The 19,369-nt window shown below is 44.3% G+C and overlaps 1 protein-coding gene across 2 annotated transcripts in view; it reads right to left on the reverse strand.

Annotated features, from left to right (window-relative positions):
* The window catches only part of ARHGEF18 (Rho/Rac guanine nucleotide exchange factor 18), a 620,551-nt gene that overhangs the window by 78,008 nt on the left and 523,174 nt on the right, over positions 1-19,369 (reverse strand). For both annotated transcript variants that reach the window (XM_040417798.1, XM_040417797.1), the window contains 4 exons: positions 11,801-11,868; positions 6,386-6,446; positions 1,351-1,489; positions 319-431 (listed from right to left, as the gene is read on the reverse strand). In XM_040417798.1, the coding sequence (XP_040273732.1) occupies positions 319-431; positions 1,351-1,489; positions 6,386-6,446; positions 11,801-11,868 (381 nt within the window). The remainder of the gene's footprint in view (positions 1-318; positions 432-1,350; positions 1,490-6,385; positions 6,447-11,800; positions 11,869-19,369) is intronic.

Raw genomic sequence — 19,369 nt, forward strand, 5'->3', positions numbered from 1 at the left:
CTCTGCACAGTGTGCCAAACTGTGAAAGATGAATTGTTCTTTTATGAAGAATGCAAAGATTTACTAGGACAGACTTGTCAGGAGATGAGCCACATTGTGTTTAATGATCTACTGCTGAGGACATAGGCAATTGTGATCAAGGCAGAGCGGGTGCAGGCCCAATTGCTGTTTTAGAAGTAGAACAGTGCTCAGTAACAGCGGAGCTTACCAGTAACATCTGAGACAAAGGTCATCTAATATGGAGGTGATATTATGCTGCTCCTCCCATAACTAAATCCACACTGTGTCTTATGAGCAACCTATATCTCTAACACTTACCTTCCACAAATACAGACTCTGTGGTAGATGGGGCCAGTGATACATTGTCCTCTGTGAAGATCCTCATCTTTGTGAAATTTGAGTCAAGTTCATCCATTTCTGCTGCTGTTGAGCTGTCAAAGAATTAAGAAGAACACAACTTATAATAAGAGGCTCAGCACTGAGCCTCTGCATAAAAAGGAACCTACTCCTAGAAACAGATTACTACTGGATAGAAAAGTACTGAAACCTTTTTCACCAGATTTTCTGCAGTATGCTTAAAGGGAACCTGTCGTCAACTTTATGCTGACCGTACTGAGGGCAGTATAAAGTAGTGACAGAAATGCTGATTTCAGTGGTGGAGAATCAGCATCATAATCATTGCAGCCCAGTCCTAAAGTCAAATCTACCTGAGAAGAGTCATGGTTATTCATAATCTTGCCCATCTGCTGATGATTGGCAGTTCTCTCCTAGAGAGAAAGGGAGAAAACTAGGTAGAAGTCTGTCGGTCATCAGCAGGGGGAGCAGGACTTCATGAATAACCATGACTCTTCTCTGGTGGCCGTGACTCCTTTCCAGGCCCAGTCTGCAATGTTTGTGGTGATGGTTCTCGGCAACCACTTACTTTTAACTTCTAAATTACAGACCGCTGAAATCAACTCGCTTGTCTTTACTTTATTCTGCCTTTAGTATGGGCAACCTAAAGGGGATAACAGGTTCCCTATAATATCAGCAGCACATTACAAAATAGATTAATACTGGATAAAGGACCATTTTCCCAAAACAGTTTTCCAAAAAGATAAAGCATGACCAGAGAAGCAACTAATTTATGACCCTTCATACAAAAGGTTATCATACAATTATTGTATATATTTCCTAGCATAAAGAAACCTCAAGTAACTTACAAAATCACACCAAAGCCACTGCGCTGTTCTAACATGTTCTTACTTTTCCTTTTCTTATCCTACACTCAGTTAAGTCTGAAGGAACCTAATAATCTCACCAAAAGACTGTACAAAAAAAAAAAAAAAAAAGAGACGGCAAAGACCTTACCTATTTCGGCTACCTGATGTTGCTTGTATTTCCACTCTTGAATTTCCTCTATTAGTGACAGTCATTCCGAGCCCCCGAGCCTGTACATGAGTCCCATCAAGCCCCACAATAGCAATGCGAGGATGATCCTTGAAAGAAGCTGCAACAGAGGCCAAGACTGAGTTGGAATAGGAGTAGCTGCCATTGTGCTGCAAGCCACTCTCTGCCTTTTGGCGCAAGGCAGAGAAAATACGAAATGTCAAGAGCTCATTTTCCAAGATAAAGTTTCGTCCCCATTTTCTTGGATAAGAGCTGTAAAATGAAATTCTAGAGGGAAATGTCTGACAGCCATTTCCCTTGTCTCTTTTGAGGCTGGCATTACCCATTCTGCTCCCTGCCGCTGGTTACCTCTAAATGCTCTGCAGTCTCAGAATTTCTAGTGATGATTCTAGAAACCCCTCCTGATGTCTAACTAACTATTATTGACCCAGCTTGCAAGGCTGGTAATTTCGCCTGGTGATGTTTGACAGCCTGTTGTATCTATGAGATAAATTACTTCAGCTCTCCTCCAAGGCAAGTGTGAACTGATAACCTGAACTGAAAATGGAAAACGTGTAAAGCAGCTGTTCATTACCACAACCTCCTTTATGGATCTCTTATGTAAAAGTTGTCAGATGTAATAATAAAAACATACTATACAGTGAGTGAGGATGAGTATGGTGTTTTTATTTTCAACTCTCACTATGAGATATTATATATATATATATATATATATATATATATATATATATATATATATATATATATATATATACATACATACATACATACACACACATAACATATATATACATATATATATACACACACTGCTCAAAGAAATAAAGGGAACACAAAAATAACACATCCTAGATCTGAGTTAATTAAATATTCTTCTGAAATACTTTGTTCTTTACATAGTTGAATGTGCTGACAACAAAATCACACAAAAATAAAGAAATGGAAATCAAATTTTTCAACCCATGGAGGTCTGGATTTGGAGTCACACTCAAAATTAAAGTGTAAAAACATACTACAGGCTGATCCAACTTTGATGTAATGTCCTTAAAACAAGTCAAAATGAGGCTCAGTAGTGTGTGTCGCCTCCACTTGCCTGTATGACCTCCCTACAACACCTGTGCATGCTCCTGAGGAGGTGGCAGACGGTCTCCTGAGGGATCTCCTCCCAGACCTGGACTAAAGCATCTGCCAACTCCTGTACAGTCTGTGGTGCAACGTGACGTTGGTGGATAGAACGAGACATGATGTCCCAGATGTGCTCAATTGGATTCAGGTCTGGGGAACGGGCGGGCCAGTCCATAGCATCAATGCCTTCGTCTTGCAGGAACTGCTGACACACTCCAGCCACATGAGGTCTAGCATTGTCTTGCATTAGGAGGAACCCAGGGCCAACCGCACCAGCATATGGTCTCACAAGGGGTCTGAGGATCTCATCTCGGTACCTAATGGCAGTCAGGCTACCTCTGGCGAGCACATAGAGGGCTGTGCAGCCCTCCAAAGAAATGCCACCCCACACCATTATTGACCCAATGCCAAACCGGTCATGCTGGAGGATGTTGCAGGCAGCAGAACGTTCTCCACGGCGTCTCAAGACTCTGTCACGTCTGTCACATGTGCTCAGTGTGAACCTGCTTTCATCTGTGAAGAGCACAGGGCGCCAGTGGCGAATTTGCCAATCTTGGTGTTCTCTGGCAAATGCCAAACGTCCTGCACGGTGTTGGGCTGTAAGCACAACCCCCACCTGTGGACGTCGGGCCCTCATATTACCCTCATGGAGTCTGTTTCTGACCGTTTGAGCAGACACATGCACATTTGTGGCCTGCTGGAGGTCATTTTGCAGGGCTCTGGCAGTGCTCCTCCTGTTCCTCCTTGCACAAAGGCGGAGGTAGCGGTCCTGCTGCTGGGCTGTTGCCCTCCTACGGCCTCCTCCTCGTCTCCTGATGTACTGGCCTGTCTCCTGGTAGAGCCTCCATGCTCTGGACACTACGCTGACAGACACAGCAAACCTTCTTGCCACAGCTTGCATTGATGTGCCATCCTGGATAAGCTGCACTACCTGAGCCACTTGTGTGGGTTGTAGACTTCGTCTCATGCTACCACTAGAGTGAAAGCACCGCCAGCATTCAAAAGTGACCAAAACATCAGCCAGGAAGCATAGGAACCGAGAAGTGGTCTGTGATCATCACCTGCAGAACCACTCCTTTATTGGGGGTGTCTTGCTAATTGCCTATAATTTCCACCTGTTGTCTATCCCATTTGCACAACAGCATGTGAAATTGATTGTCACTCAGTGTTGCTTCCTAAGTGGACAGTTTGATTTCACAGAAGTGTGATTGACTTGGAGTTACATTGTGTTGTTTAAGTGTTCCCTTTATTTTTTTGAGCAGTGTATATATATTATATATATATATATATATATATATATATATATATATATATATATAGCGCTTTTGAATCATTCTGACCATTCTCAATCAGTTGGTGAGATTTAGGAAATTGTCATTGTTGCCTATACACTGCGTGCAGAATTATTAGGCTAATGAGTATTTTGACCACATCATCCTCTTTATGCATGTTGTCTTACTCCAAGCTGTATAGGCTCGAAAGCCTACTACCAATTAAGCATATTAAGTGATGTGCATCTCTGTAATGAGAAGGGGTGTGGTCTAATGACATCAACACCCTATATTAGGTGTGCATAATTATTAGGCAACTTCCTTTCCTTTGGCAAAATGGGTCAAAAGAAGGACTTGACAGGCTCAGAAAAGTCAAAAATAGTGAGATATCTTGCAGAGGGATGCAGCACTCTTAAAATTGCAAAGCTTCTGAAGCGTGATCATCGAACAATCAAGCGTTTCATTCAAAATAGTCAACAGGGTCGCAAGAAGCGTGTGGAAAAACCAAGGCGCAAAATAACTGCCCATGAACTGAGAAAAGTCAAGCGTGCAGCTGCCAAGATGCCACTTGCCACCAGTTTGGCCATATTTCAGAGCTGCAAAATCACTGGAGTGCCCAAAAGCACAAGGTGTGCAATACTCAGAGACATGGCCAAGGTAAGAAAGGCTGAAAGACGACCACCACTGAACAAGACACACAAGCTGAAACGTCAAGACTGGGCCAAGAAATATCTCAAGACTGATTTTTCTAAGGTTTCATGGACTGATGAAATGAGAGTGAGTCTTGATGGGCCAGATGGATGGGCCCGTGGCTGGATTGGTAAAGGGCAGAGAGCTCCAGTCCGACTCAGACGCCAGCAAGGTGGAGGTGGAGTACTGGTTTGGGCTGGTATCATCAAAGATGAGCTTGTGGGGCTTTTTCGGGTTGAGGATGGAGTCAAGCTCAACTCCCAGTCCTACTGCCAGTTTCTGGAAGACACCTTCTTCAAGCAGTGGTACAGGAAGACGTCTGCATCCTTCAAGAAAAACATGATTTTCATGCAGGACAATGCTCCATCACACGCGTCCAAGTACTCCACAGCGTGGCTGGCAAGAAAGGGTATAAAAGAAGAAAATCTAATGACATGGCCTCCTTGTTCACCTGATCTGAACCCCATTGAGAACCTGTGGTCCATCATCAAATGTGAGATTTACAAGGAGGGAAAACAGTACACCTCTCTGAACAGTGTCTGGGAGGCTGTGGTTGCTGCTGCACGCAATGTTGATGGTGAACAGATCAAAACACTGACAGAATCCATGGATGGCAGGCTTTTGAGTGTCCTTGCAAAGAAAGGTGGCTATATTGGTCACTGATTTGTTTTTGAATGTCAGAAATGTATATTTGTGAATGTTGAGATGTTATATTGGTTTCACTGGTAAAAATAAATAATTGAAATGGGTATATATTTGTTTTTTGTTAAGTTGCCTAATAATTATGCACAGTAATAGTCACCTGCACACACAGATATCCCCCTAAAATAGCTAAAACTAAAAACAAACTAAAAACTACTTCCAAAAATATTCAGCTTTGATATTAATGAGTTTTTTGGGTTCATTGAGAACATGGTTGTTGTTCAATAAAAAAATTAATCCTCAAAAATACAACTTGCCTAATAATTCTGCACTCCCTGTAGAAATCAATCACATCGTTGAATACTGGAACAAAACCTTACGTCTTTTCTAGAATTACACTTTTCCTAACCGTAAAGGCTGTGGACACCTTTGAAAAAGCAAACTTGCATATATATATATATATATATATATATATATATATATATATATATATATATTTATTAGCAGTAACCAGTCTGCAATCGTCATATCTTCATTAATTTTTTTTTAAACCCTCTTGACAATGTAGTTTGCAACCTGCTCCTAGTTTACGATATCTGATGTGGCTATGTCTCAGTAGTACATGCTAGATCTACTAGCTGTAAGGTATCAGCACAGCTTTATTCCTGTACCGATTACTCCTTCTACAGCTCACTTATACAGTCAGCCAATCATGCTGAAGGGCATGCGATTCCCTATCCTCCTACAGAGTTTTCCATGTTTCCAGAGTTTTGAGCAGAAGGGATGCAAATGAGCCCTTAACAAGCTCCACTTGTAATGCCACCAGCTCCTTCATTGGGGTGGCTCATTTGCATCCTTTCTTCACAGAATTCCAGAGGAGCATATATGGCCTATAAGTCTCCTCATGGCGATTAACACCCCAAATCCTGACCTAAGTTTCCCACCCAGTTAAGCCAGTGCTCTCTGCTCTGCACTGCACTGATGAGGGGCAGTCGTAAAGTACGACACTATTAGTAAATCTGCCCGTGTCTCAATTTGCTGTAGAGGAGTTGATATCAAACAGTATGAAGTATTATGCTGCAAATATTAACTGTAAAAGGTAGGCCAAAATTTTGCTTAAAACAAAACTATTCATTTCAAGAAAATTGCAATACTATGGGTCATTGGAAAGAATGAAAATCAGACTGGCTGCTTGCAGAGACTAAGGTTTAAGACCCTTTTGAAATATCAAAATGACCAAATGAAAAAAAAAAAAAAACATACAGTACCTTGCTGATATGACACAAGTGATATTTGACTAGGCGTTACTGGCTTGTGGGAACCGTCCTTCTGTAGAAGAAATAAGAGGTTATAACGTAAGATTTTCGCATTAGGTAACCCATCTGTCATTCGAATCACAGTATCATTCGTACACAACAGCCATTAAAGGGTTTCTATCACTTCGTTTCACCTATTTAGCTTTCAGACACTAGCGATCCGCTAGTGTCTGCTTTATCTAACCATCCTAATATAAGAGCTTATTGTCCTGCCGTTTAGCTAAAAAAATAACTTTTATAGATATGCAAATGAGCCTCTAGGTGCTATGGGGGCGTGATTAGCACCTAGAGGCTCCGTCTACCTTAACAAACTGCCGCCGCCCAGCGTGTCCCTCCAGCCCGCCCATCTCCTCCGGAATGCGATGCTCCTCGTATTCGGCGCATGCGCAGTGAATGTCTGATCGCTTCCCTGCTCAGACATCTCCACTGCGCCTGCGCCGATGACGTCATAGTGCTCCGAGGAACAGGCGCAGTGGAGATGTCTGAGCAGGGAAGCGATCAGACATTCACTGCTCATGCGCCGAATACGAGGAGCATCGCATTCCGGAGGAGATGGGCGGGCTGGAGGGACGCGCTGGGCGGCGGCAGTTTGTTAAGGTAGACGGAGCCTCTAGGTGCTAATCACGCCCCCATAGCACCTAGAGGCTCATTTGCATATCTATATAAGTTATTTTTTTTAGCTAAACGGCAGGACAATAAGCTCTTATATTAGGATGGTTCGATAAAGCAGACACTAGCGGATCGCTAGTGTCTGAAAGCTAAATAGGTGAAACGAAGTGATAGAAACCCTTTAAAGGAGTTATCCGGATTGTGCAGTACATTGGGCACATAATCCTACCCTGGCGTTAGATCCCACAGCACATGTGTGAGTGTGAATCTCTCACTAGCGCTGTAGCAAGAGATTCAAACCCATGCATGTGCTTCGGGTTCTAACTCCAGGCTAGGATCATGTGCCCAATATATACTGCGTGAGGTCGCCACATGGGATTGCAGTACAACCTGCGGTAATCTATAGCACTTCAAAGTATTCAAAACTGATTTACCAAACTACGTAAAACACCCTTTAGGTGTTCCACAAGAATTAAAGGAAAACTAAAGAGAGATTTCAATATTTAACTTTTTTTGCATATTTTCCATTATAATCCATTTTTCTGTAACACAGCAAGGGTTAATAGCAAAACAAACCTGAATATTTATATTCCTGATTCTACAGTTTATAGAAACACCCCATATGTGGCTGTAAACTGCTGTATGGGCACACAGCAGGGTTCAGGAGAGAGCACCATGGTTATTTGCGACTTAGTTTGGTGATTTATACAGCACTGGCCAACTGAAGAGGCTCCGATGTGAAATAAAAAAGGAAATCCCTAAAAAGTGACCCCATTTTACAAACGAACTTTTGATACCCAAAACGATACTTTTGTACCGGATCGATCAGATACCGGGATTTGCTATTTATTTATTTTTTATAATTGTTTATTTTATTAATTTTTATCAATGAAAAGTAATACAGGTACAATGTCATACTGCATATCATCAATATCAGGAATGTATATTGGTATATAAAACATACATTTTGTATCAGAAGCCAATGGTCACAGTGAGAGTAGGTACCAGAAAGACACAAAACAATGACAACGACACGACACATGAGGGAGAGGGATTTGCCATTTTATGATACTAGGCTGTGCTACTTCACAGCCTAATATCTGTTAGGGGGCATGGCACGCTCCGCTTTCAGCGCACACAATGTTCTTCTCAGCAGCACAGTTGAGAAGGAGTCCCTCCCTATCCACTGTGACGTTGCTGCAGCGGGCCACCAATGAGAGGCACCTGAGTGGTTAATTGACGCAGTTCAGCGGGGATCCCTGTCATTGAGGCCGGGGTGCTGGCTGTAGGATACGGCCGACAACTGCCGCCCACATTTGTATTAACGGGGTTAATAATATTTATTGGTGGCACAGTGCGCCCCCCATCCCCCCCAGTATTATAATCATTGGAGGTGCAGTGGCCACATGGTCCCCTCCTCCTCCTCCGATCAGTTACCATGGACAGCCAGGACGCTATAAATCCATCCATGGCTGCCGATGGTAAGGTCCCCGCTGGCTGTTGTGTACAAAACACAAGGCAGCAGGGACAGTGTAAAGTCCTATCACCCTAATAGAGCTCTATTAGGTGAATAGGACAAGGGTTCTAGCCCCTAAGGGGACTAATAGTTATTATAAAAATAAGTTACAAATAAAAAAAATAAAAAACCACACCAAAGTAACTAAAAGTTTAAATCACCCCCCTTTTCCAATTTTACATATAAAATAGTATACCGTATAAGACTACTTTCTAATACTAGAAATTATTTTCAAAAGTCAGGGGTCGTCTTATATGCCGGGTATACTCAGATCCGATGGTATATTCTAACCCCCAGGCCCCCGCCGCTCAGAGAGTATACATTTATTAACTGTAATCCGTAACTACTTTAAATCAGCGCTCATCTCTTACTAGAATACTATGTATACTGCTCTGGAGCGTCGGGGAGGGGGGCGGGTCTGCGGACGGCACCGTTATGGGGAGAGGGAGGGGAGGGTCTGCGACGGCACCGTTATGGGGAGGGGGCGGTCTGCGGACGGCACCGTTATGGGGAGGGGGAGGGGAGGTCTGCGGACGGCACGGTTATGGGGAGGGGGAGGGGAGGTCTGCGGACGGCACCGTTATGGGGAAGGGGAGGGGAAGGGGTCTGCGGACGGCACCGTTATGGGGAAGGGGAGGGGGAGGTCTGCGGACGGCACCGTTATGGGGAAGGGGAGGGGAGGTCTGCGGACGGCACCGTTATGGGGAGGGGGAGGTCTGTGGACGGCACCGTTATGGGAAGGGGGAGGGGAGGTCTGTGGACGGCACCGTTATGGGGAGGGGGATCTGTGGATGGCACCGTTATGGGGAGGGGGATCTGTGGATGGCACCGTTATGGGGAGGGGGGATCTGTGGATGGCACCGTTATAGGGGAGGGGGATCTGTGGATGGCACCGTTATGGGGAGGGGGATCTGTGATGGCACAGTTATGGGGAGGGGGATCTGTGGGATGGCACCGTTATGGGGAGGGGGTGATCAGTGGATGGCACCGTTATGGGAGGGGATCAGTGGATGGCACTGTTATGGGGGAGGGGGGGGGGAATCAGTGGATTGGCACTGTTATTGGGGAGGGGGATCTGTGGATGGCACAATAGCCATAGATGATAGAAAAGTGTCATCCCTAGATCCCCCCCATAGCATGGTCATCCACTGATCCCCCTCCCCATAACAGTGCCATCCACAAGCCATCAGTCCAGATCCCTGGTACTGGAGAGATATAGTCTTGATGACGGGGAGGGGGCTTGTGGCATTCAGGGAGTCGTAGTCTCTATACACTAGCCCAACCGTATTATTGTTTATTTTTTGCCGAATGACCAATCGGTATTGACAAAATTGCTGAACATTAGGTCGAAAATTCTGATGCTTATTTAAATACTGCATTGATGTCCCCTGATGAGCCCATTCCATGTACTGGGCGAAACGCGTTGGAATGAAGAGACCTATACTCTGTATGTAACCATCTTTGTAAATTGGAGGTGTCTTTTTGCATATTAGGATATAATCCGATATTGCAGAAATTACATTGGGCATCTATTCATTCATTGTTTTGTATTCAGCAACTATTCATTTTGATGTACTTGGCACCGATTTATTATTTTGATGTACTCAGCCTTCATTATTTTGTGTATTTAGAGTAGGTCATTGCCTAGACCCGTTCTATGGCACCTTATCTTGATCTACCTCTATAATCCGTCTTCAGGGCCATCCAAGGGCTATTAGGAGGTTCCTGAATACGGGATCGCCCCTATCGGGCGGCTATTCCGTTCTAAAGGCAGGGCTATATAGTATAGGGTGAGAATCAGGGAAAGGCTCCCACTATCTTGCCTATGATATTGTCCCATCCCATCCCGTATTGTGGAATAATGTATATTATTATTTTGTTGATATCAATTGTGGGGTAATTTTTGTAATTTAAATAAAGGCTACGTTTCAGATTTGGGTGGTATTCTGTGAGTAGTTTATTTGGATTTACACCACTTCAGCATATTGACCCTCTGACGGGTTACTGTGACTCTACTTTTTGTATCAAAGGGTCAGATCTTGAGTGTTGTCCCATGAAAAGATCTAAAAAAAATATTTACAAAAATGTGAGGGGTGGACTCACTTTTGTGAGATCCTGTATATGGTTGTGTGCATCAGGGCTTTACATAGACCAGGCAAGTTTGCAGCCAGTTGCACAGCAAGTTTTCAAGGTTACTTAATAGATTTAAACCCTTTGATTACCAATTTATGAGAGACTAAAAGGGGAACTCATCAGACAGACTGCCTGTGTGTTAGCTACAAAGTACTGAAAAGCACAGCACAAGAGACAACTGAGGGATTACACACACACACACAATGTAAAAGAAGCGGGTCAGTAGGAGGGACATTACCTGGCACCGTGCGGAGCTGAAAGCAACACTGCTGTCTGTGCTCTCCCATCCATTCACTGGGCAGCAAAGCTTGACATATTAAGCTACATGCTACACTGGTTTCTCACTGAAGTTCTTTCCCATATTACAAGACTCTTAGATCTTTCAGACAAAATTAGATTTCATGGGACGAGAAGCACGTAATATGTGCACAGCAAATATGCCATAACATGTCCCGCATGTGTAACTCTCTGCCAGGGGTTGTCTGGGCTGTACATACTGATGAGAGGTCCTAATATCAGATCAGCAGTGGTCGAGACACAGCACCCTACTTATCAACTGTTTGGCTCAATGGGGGACGAGCTGCTGTAATCGAGCATGGTCTCTACAAAATGAATGGAGTGGTGCATCTGGCTGCACCTGTTGGGGGTCATTTATAGGTCCCTCTTCGATGGCGGAGAAAGAGCCTAATCTATGACAAGGCTCAGGTTTCATCATAAATTAGTACTGCCCTAATTAGGTGTACTGCATAAATTAGGTGTACTACTCCAGCACCTGACTAGTAGTTTTCACTCCGCTCTCACGCCTGTTTCCAGATAGTAAATCTAAGCCCGGCCCCTGCCACTCCCAAATAGCGAACAAGGTGCAAAATGCCTGTGCGACAAAATATTGCTGCACGGGCGTAGAAAAAGTTGCAAAGAGTTTTTTTATGCCAAGAACTGACGTTAAGTGACCCCGATGTTTTATTTCTGACATCTGCTGTCTATCACTAGGTGTGCAGGTTGTTGGAAGCCCACTGATCTGATATTAATGACCTATTCTGATAAGGTCACCAATAGCTATAGATTGGAAAACCCTTTTAAAAATATAGGTCTAAAGAAAAAAAAAATACCTTTGTTTTGCTGCTGGTGCATTCAGGTAGTAATGCCTTGCAGTTTTTATGGACATTTACAGCACAATCTGTAAAGAAAAATTAAAAAAAATTAACATTCATAACATGGGAATGAACACTGCATGATTTGGAGAATATGAAAGACGAGAGCGTAGATAAAGTTAAGCAAGCTAGCATGTGTTAGTGGCCAGTTAGCAAGCCTGGTGAAAAAGCAAGCATGCATTAGGAGTCAGTAAGTGGGCGAGAGAAGAAAGCTAGCATGTGTTAGTAGCCAAACAAGCAAACACCGAGGACAAACAAAACAAAGAGAACATATTCACAGGTATCAAAAAGATATAAAAGGTCCAATAGTACCAAAAATCTAAACCTAAAAGCCACTAGAAACAGTTCTCAGTTCCAAACTGAACCCCCCTCTTACAAGTCTTTTGTGAGAATATGACATTCATTGTGCAGGTAGGTGACAAGAGGAAGTAAAATAATGGTTTTATAGAACTGCAACGCTTTACAAAGTACAGCAAGAGAAATAAGGTCAGATATGAAACCAGCTTGCCTTGAATGTCATGTGAAAAATATCAGCCAAGTCAGAAAAACACACAGAAGCACGTCTGGCCAACGTCCACATTACTACAGTCATATTTTCACATATAAGGCTTTGTTCACAGTAGCATTACAAAATCTGGTAGGCTGTTCTGGCCGAGGAACAGCCTGCTGGAGTTCACTGTATCTAGAACCGCCGGATCCCCATCAACTACACAGGGATCCAGCTGATTTTGGCCAGACAAAAAGTTATGCATGCTGGATTTCTATGCAGGCTTAAAGCACTTCTCTGAGCTTTCATTAAAATCCCGCTGTGTGCTGACCTGTGGAAGGAAGATTTGTTCCCGAGTCTTCCTGTTCAGCTGCAGATACAGTATAACTGGACAAGACCTGATTGGAAGAGCCCCCAGCCAGCATGTGCGACGGAGAGGCAAGTGCTGAGAAGACTTTCTTCCCTCCACAGGTTAGCACATAGCAAGATTTTTGAGAAAGCCTGGAGAACCCCTTTAACGGCCTATATGTAAATATTCTATGTAATTCTTTTGGTCCTCTGGATATAATTTTCGAAGACACTCCATGTATTGTACTTCCTGCCCTGGCTCTTTAAAGGGTTTCCACCATCAGAAATACTGTTATGTAGCTGAATGATAATTAGCGATGCGCTAATGTCAGCACTACATAACAGTATGTTTTTTACATTTGTCCCTGCAGCCGTTTTGCTAAAATACACACTTTTACAATACGCTGAGCCTCTAGGTGCTATGTGAGCTTAGATTCAGCACCTAGAGGCTCGGTCTACTCACCCTTCATTCCGCCCAGGTCCTCCGTTCTGCCCGCCCCGCTCCTCTTGATTGATGTCCAAGTTCCATGCATCGTTGAAGAAATCCAGCGCCGGCGCCGTTCACTTCTGTATTCAGCACAGGCGCAGTGAGTGAATGATGCACTCCTGGTGCCGGATTCCTCACTGCGCCTGCGACGACTAGGTCACAGTGAGGAAGCCGGCACCAGGAGCATGGCCTTCACTCACTGCGCCTGCGCGGAATACATAAGTGAACGGCGCAGGCGCGGGATTTCCTCAACGATGCATGGAACTTGGACATCAATCAAGAGGAGCGGGGCGGGCAGAATGGAGGACCTGGGCGGGATAAAGGGCGAGTAAACCGAGCCTCTAGGTGCTGAATCTACGCCCACATAGCACCTAGAGGCTCATTAGCATATTGTAAAAGTGTGTATTTTTAGCAAAACGGCTGCAGGGACAAATGTAAAAAACACACTGTTATATAGTGCCAACATTAGCGCATCACTAATGTCAGTCAGCTACATAACAGTATTTCTGATAGTAGAAACCCTTTAAACGTCCTACTCTTAGCACTGGACTCAGTGAGGCAATTCACTCCAACGAGAGAGAGAGGAGGGAACAGGGACTCCTTTAGAGCATCACACATTAAAATGAGGGCATCTTTATCTGGGCTTATAAAGAGAACAATAGAGCCGTCATACCATTTTTCTAATTCTACACCTACTATTATACTTGCAGATAACATTTTACCCTCATAGCAGCAGTAAACTACCAATGAGTTACCTGATTACCAAGACTGGCCCTCTGTGCTGCAGTAAGATTCAGCTAATTTATGACAAGGCATGCACCTCATCATAAATTAAGCAAATCTAATGCAGTCCGTGCACCTGGAGAGGTATACCACTCCAGCCCCTGGCAAAAGTAGTTTTTGGCCAACATTTATACCTAAATATTAGTAAATTTGTCGTGGCGGTAGATCCAGCATGGCCTCACTGGCGTTAAGCTGGTCGTGTGACTAAATATTGTCGCATAGCCGGTTAAAAAAGGGACTTGAGACAATTTTCAATGGTATAGTACTGATAAAGTGAAAATGAAAGACAGCTAAAAATACTATTAAAAAACTGTTAACTCGGTATATTGAGTTTTAAAAAAAATGCGTCTCTCTCTTATGGAAGTGTCCCTTTAAAGAAGGACCTGTCACCACTCGATGATAACTAATTGTTTTTAACAGGAAATTAAAATTCTGGAGCATTTATTCTTACGATTATGTTTTGCCAATCTTGCAAGAGGTTTATGGATAGAGGCACAGATAGGAGTTACCAGTCGGGCGGTGTCCCTGCACAGTCTGGCATTGTCCAATCAATGCTGCCAGAGGTAGACTTCAACTGGTACCAACCAAACCTGTAACCCCTGTAAACCCTCCCCCCCCCCCCCCAACAATGTCTGGGGCCTGATACAGAGAATAAGAGAATACTTACCTGGTCCCCGCACCTGTGTCCTTCCGGATCCCTCCATGGCCATCGCTGCATCTCCCTGTGTAGATAACAAGTGACAGGGGCAGGCATGGGAGGTGCAACCAATAGCAGGTCGCAACCTGCCCCCATCTGATGTCACCCATGATGCAAGGAGAGCAAGTCAATGACACAGTATGCTATTGGCTGCACCCCCATCATCGGATGTTGTGATCTGCAAGACTGAAAGATGCAGCGTCGGCCGTGGAAGGATCCGGGAGAACACAGGCATCAGGGACCAGGTAAGTATTCTCTGTATTAGGTGCCCGTTTTACAGCTTTGGATAACCCTTTTAATCCATAAACTTCTAGAGAGAATAAGAGGATAAACAGCATAAGGGCTCATGTATACGAACTTATTTTCTTTCCATGTGCGTTCCGTTTTTTTTTTGGGGGGGGGGGGGTTGTGGACTGTATGCGGAACCATTAATTTCAATGGGTCTGCAAAAAACCTGAAGTTGCTTTGAAGATAGTGTGCATTCCGTTTCCGTATTTCCGTTCTGCAAAAAAAAGACATATGGTCGAGTGCATGAGCCCTAATATAGAGTCTTAAAGGGAGCCTTTCACCTAAACTGACCATTATAGAACACTAACACCATGATCTGCATTATAGTCCCCATATTGGAATGCTACTTACCGTATAACTGTCCGTCGCTTATTTTTGATAAAAAAACACTTTTATTCAATATGTTAAATTAGGTTCTGAAGGTGCCCAGGGGCGGCGTTCAATCAGCCGGTGCCCAGGCCCTCGTCGCTTTTCATATGAAACCCCTCCCCTTTCACCCCTCTGGCCCACCCTAGGTTCTTCAGAAATCCAGCGCCTGCGCACTTCATTCCCCATTATGGGCAGAGGCACAAGGCCGGCTAGATGTACAGGCCGGCACATGCGCGTTAAATGCTCTTGGGCCTCTGCCCATAATAGGGAATGAAGTGCGCAGGCATGGCAAATCTTGTGAACGGTGCTGGATTTCTGAAGAACCTAGGGCGGGCCAGAGGGGTGAAAGGGGAGGGGTTTCATATGAAAAGCGACGAGGGGCCTGGGCACTAGCCGCTTGAACGCTGCCCCTGGGCACCTTCAGAACCTAATTAACATATTGAATAAAAGTGTTTTTTTTTAGCAAAAATAAGCGACGGACAGTTATACGGTAAGCAGCATTCCAATATGGGGACTATAATGCAGATCATGGTGTTAGTGTTCTATAATGGTCAGTTTAGGTGAAAGACTCCCTTTATGAACAGATGCTCCAGAAATACATGGCAAATGCAAGTAGTTACTAAAACAGACATGTCAGGAGAAGTGACAGGTCCATCATCTCTGTTTTAGTGAAACCTTTTGTTCTCTAAAAAATAATTCTTCCCTTCTTCTCAGTCTTGGACCATTCTTTGGTTGTTCCTTTTAAAAATGTATGAGTAAACTGTACTGCAGCCGGATAACTGAGGCGGAATCCGTGCCACGGCTGGATAGATGTGACAAAAAATGCATCACACCTGCAATGTTCAATCCTGGCTTCACATGCTAGGACCCGGTGGGTTTGAAATGGTTGCTGGCAAAATACACCTGCAGCTGAGCTTTAAAAATGTCTGTGCTAGCTTCTGGCACAGCTTGTCAGGTCATTAATGTTCCCCGCGGTCCCCACTGTGCGGGCATTGATCACAAACTAACACGGTGAAGACATATTGATCCGAGCAGAATTGAACCATGCTGCCTGACCTGTACTTTCATCCACCACTTACAGAAGACCTAATTATCTCAAAACAAAGTCCACATTTCCAGCCTGAAAACTCCCGCCTACTCAAGGACGGTTTTACCAATGACAGAATGAAACCTTTCCCCAGCCTGTAAATTTACCTTTAGCAAAACGCCTTATATAACAACTGGTTTGTGGAGCTGGAAATAAGGATTATGTAAATCCCAGGGAAAAGTTACAACACAATTAAACTTACCTTGTCCCTGCCACTCCGGTCCTGCCCCCTGGCTTCAGCGGCCAGGCTGCAGCCGACAACAGCCCATACGGTGACATGTCTCCAAGCAGCATGTGACCCAGTCGTAAAAAAAAAAAAAAAGGGGAGGGGGGGGGGGGAGCTGGGAGCTGGGGGACAAAGACCGGCATAAAATGATACGCTTTGTAACTGACCCCCCCCCCCACACACACACAATGTCACAGCCGCCATGGCTGCACATGGAGTGGGCTCAGTCAGCTCCTGAGCCTGCTCTACACACCCCTTTTAGTATTATGACATACAGTCCTGATCAAAAGTTTAAGACCACTTGAAAAATGGCAAAAAATCATATTTTACATTGTTGGATCTTAACAAGGTTCCAAGTAGAGCTTCAACATGCAACAAGAAGAAATGGGAGTGAGACAAAACATTTTTTGAGCATTCAATTAATTGAAAATAACGATTAAACTGAAACAGGCTGTTTTTCAGCTGATACAAATTTTAGGACCACATGCGTTTAAAAGGCCAAATCTGTGCAAAGATGTGGATTCAGTGTCATTTTCTGTCAGGTAGTCACACGTTGTGATGGCAAAGGCAAAAAAACTCTCCCTTTTTGAACGTGGTCGGGTTGTTGAACTACATAAGCAGGGTCTCTCACAGCGCGCCATCTTAAATGATCCTGAGGGTTATGGAACAAAAATGTCAAGTGGAAGACTCCAAAAAATGTCATCAGCACTGAGCCGGAGGATCCAATTGGCTGTCCGTGAAGACACTGGACGATCCTCGACCCAAATTAAGGCCCTTACTGGTGCTGACTGCAGCCCCATAACCATCAGACGGCATCTGAGACTGAAGAGCTTTAAAAACAAAAAACGTCTTCAAAGACGTCGTCTCCTTGAACGCCACAGAACTGCTCGTTTGGACTTTGCAAGAGAGCACCAAACATGGGACATTTAAAAGGTGGGGGAAAAAATTATTCTCTGATGAGAAAAAAAAAATTAACCTTGATGGTCCTGATGGTTTTCAACATTACTGGCATGACAAGCAGATCCCACCTGAGATGTTTTCTACGCGCCACAGTGGAGGGGGCGCCATAATGGTCTGGGGTGCTTTTTCCTTCAGTGGAACAATGGAGCTTCGGGAAGTGCAGGGGCGTCAAACGGCCGCTGGCTATGTCCAGATGTTGCAGAGAGCATTCCTCATGACTGAGGGCCCTCGTCTGTGTGGTAATGACTGGGTTTTTCAACAGGACAACGCTACAGTACACAATGCCCACAGGACACGGGACTTCTTCCAGGAGAAGAACATCACTCTTTTGGCCCATCCTGCGTGTTCCCCTGATCTAAATCCAATTGAGAACCTTTGGGGATGGATGGCAAGGGAAGTTTACAAAAATGGACAACAGTTCCAGACAGTAGATGGCCTTCGTGCGGCCGTCTTTACCACTTGGAGAAATGTTCCCACTCACCTCATGGAAACGCTTGCATGAAGCATGCCGAAACAAATTTTTGAAGTGATAAACAATAACGGCGGAGCTACTCATTACTGAGTTCATGTTTGGAAGTTGGATTTCTGTTTTGGGGATTTTTTATTTTTTTTTGAGGTGTGGCCCTAAACTTTTGATCAGCTGAAAATCAGCCTGTTTCAGTTTATTCGTTGTTTTCATTAAATTGAATGCTTATTTCTTCTTGTTGCATGTTGAAGCTCTACTTGGAACCTTGTTAAGATCCAGCCATGCTAAATATGATTTTTTGCCATTTTTCAAGTGGTCTTAAACTTTTGATCAGGACTGTATGTATGTCATTTCTTGGGAAGGGGTTAAACATACAGGCCTATTTAGTAATTAGCTTAGGCTACTTTCACACTAGCTTTCGGGGCTCCGCTTGTGAGCTCCGTTTGAAGGGTCTCACAAGCGGCCCCGAACGCATCCGTCCAGCCCCAATGCATTCTGAGTGGATGCGGATCCGCTCAGAATGCATCAGTCTGGCAGCGTTCAGCCTCCGCTCCGCTCAGCAAGCGGACACCGCCTGGCCGTGTGCGGAGGCAAACGGATCCGTCCAGACTTACAATGTAAGTCAATGGATTTGACACTATATGGCTCAATTTTCAAACGGATCCGTCCCCCATTGACTTTCAATGTAAAGTCTGGACGGATCCGTCTGAAGCTACTTTCAGACTTAGAATTTTTTCTAAGCTATAATGCAGACGGATCCGTTCTGAACGGATCCAAACGTCTGCATTATAGGAGCGGATCCGTCTGTGCAGACACCAGACGGATCCTCTCTGAACGCTAGTGTGAAAGTACACTGAGCCCCAAAAAGAGGTTGCCAATTTGCAACAAGAAATTTCACTTTTTTTACTGTTCAGGGTGCCACCTATACCGTCTCAACTGCGCTGCATTTTGGTGTGCAAGCAAAAAAGTATGTGGTTTTTTTGCAACAACACACCTGCCTTATGGTGTATTTTTCTTATAGCAAAGGGAAACACAAAGCAAAGCTGAATTACATTAGTTACATAATAGAGTTACATTAAGGTCATTTAACACGAGTTGTCCCACTGAAGTGAATGGATAATTCCACCCTCCTCACCAAGGTGATGTCGACGGCAAGCAGGTAAAACAATGAAGGGAAGGCTGCGCTTGCACAAACGTGCGGCCTTCTCCTTCAACCAGCTGATCGGGAGTGGTGCTGGGTGTCGGCCCCCAACGATCTGATATTTACTCTATAAAAATATCTCAGAAAACCCCTTTAGGTCTGCTGTGTGTTACCCTTTGTTGAAGAAA

Source organism: Bufo bufo, chromosome 2 (assembly GCF_905171765.1).
Source record: "Bufo bufo chromosome 2, aBufBuf1.1, whole genome shotgun sequence".
Lineage (NCBI taxonomy): Eukaryota > Metazoa > Chordata > Amphibia > Anura > Bufonidae > Bufo > Bufo bufo.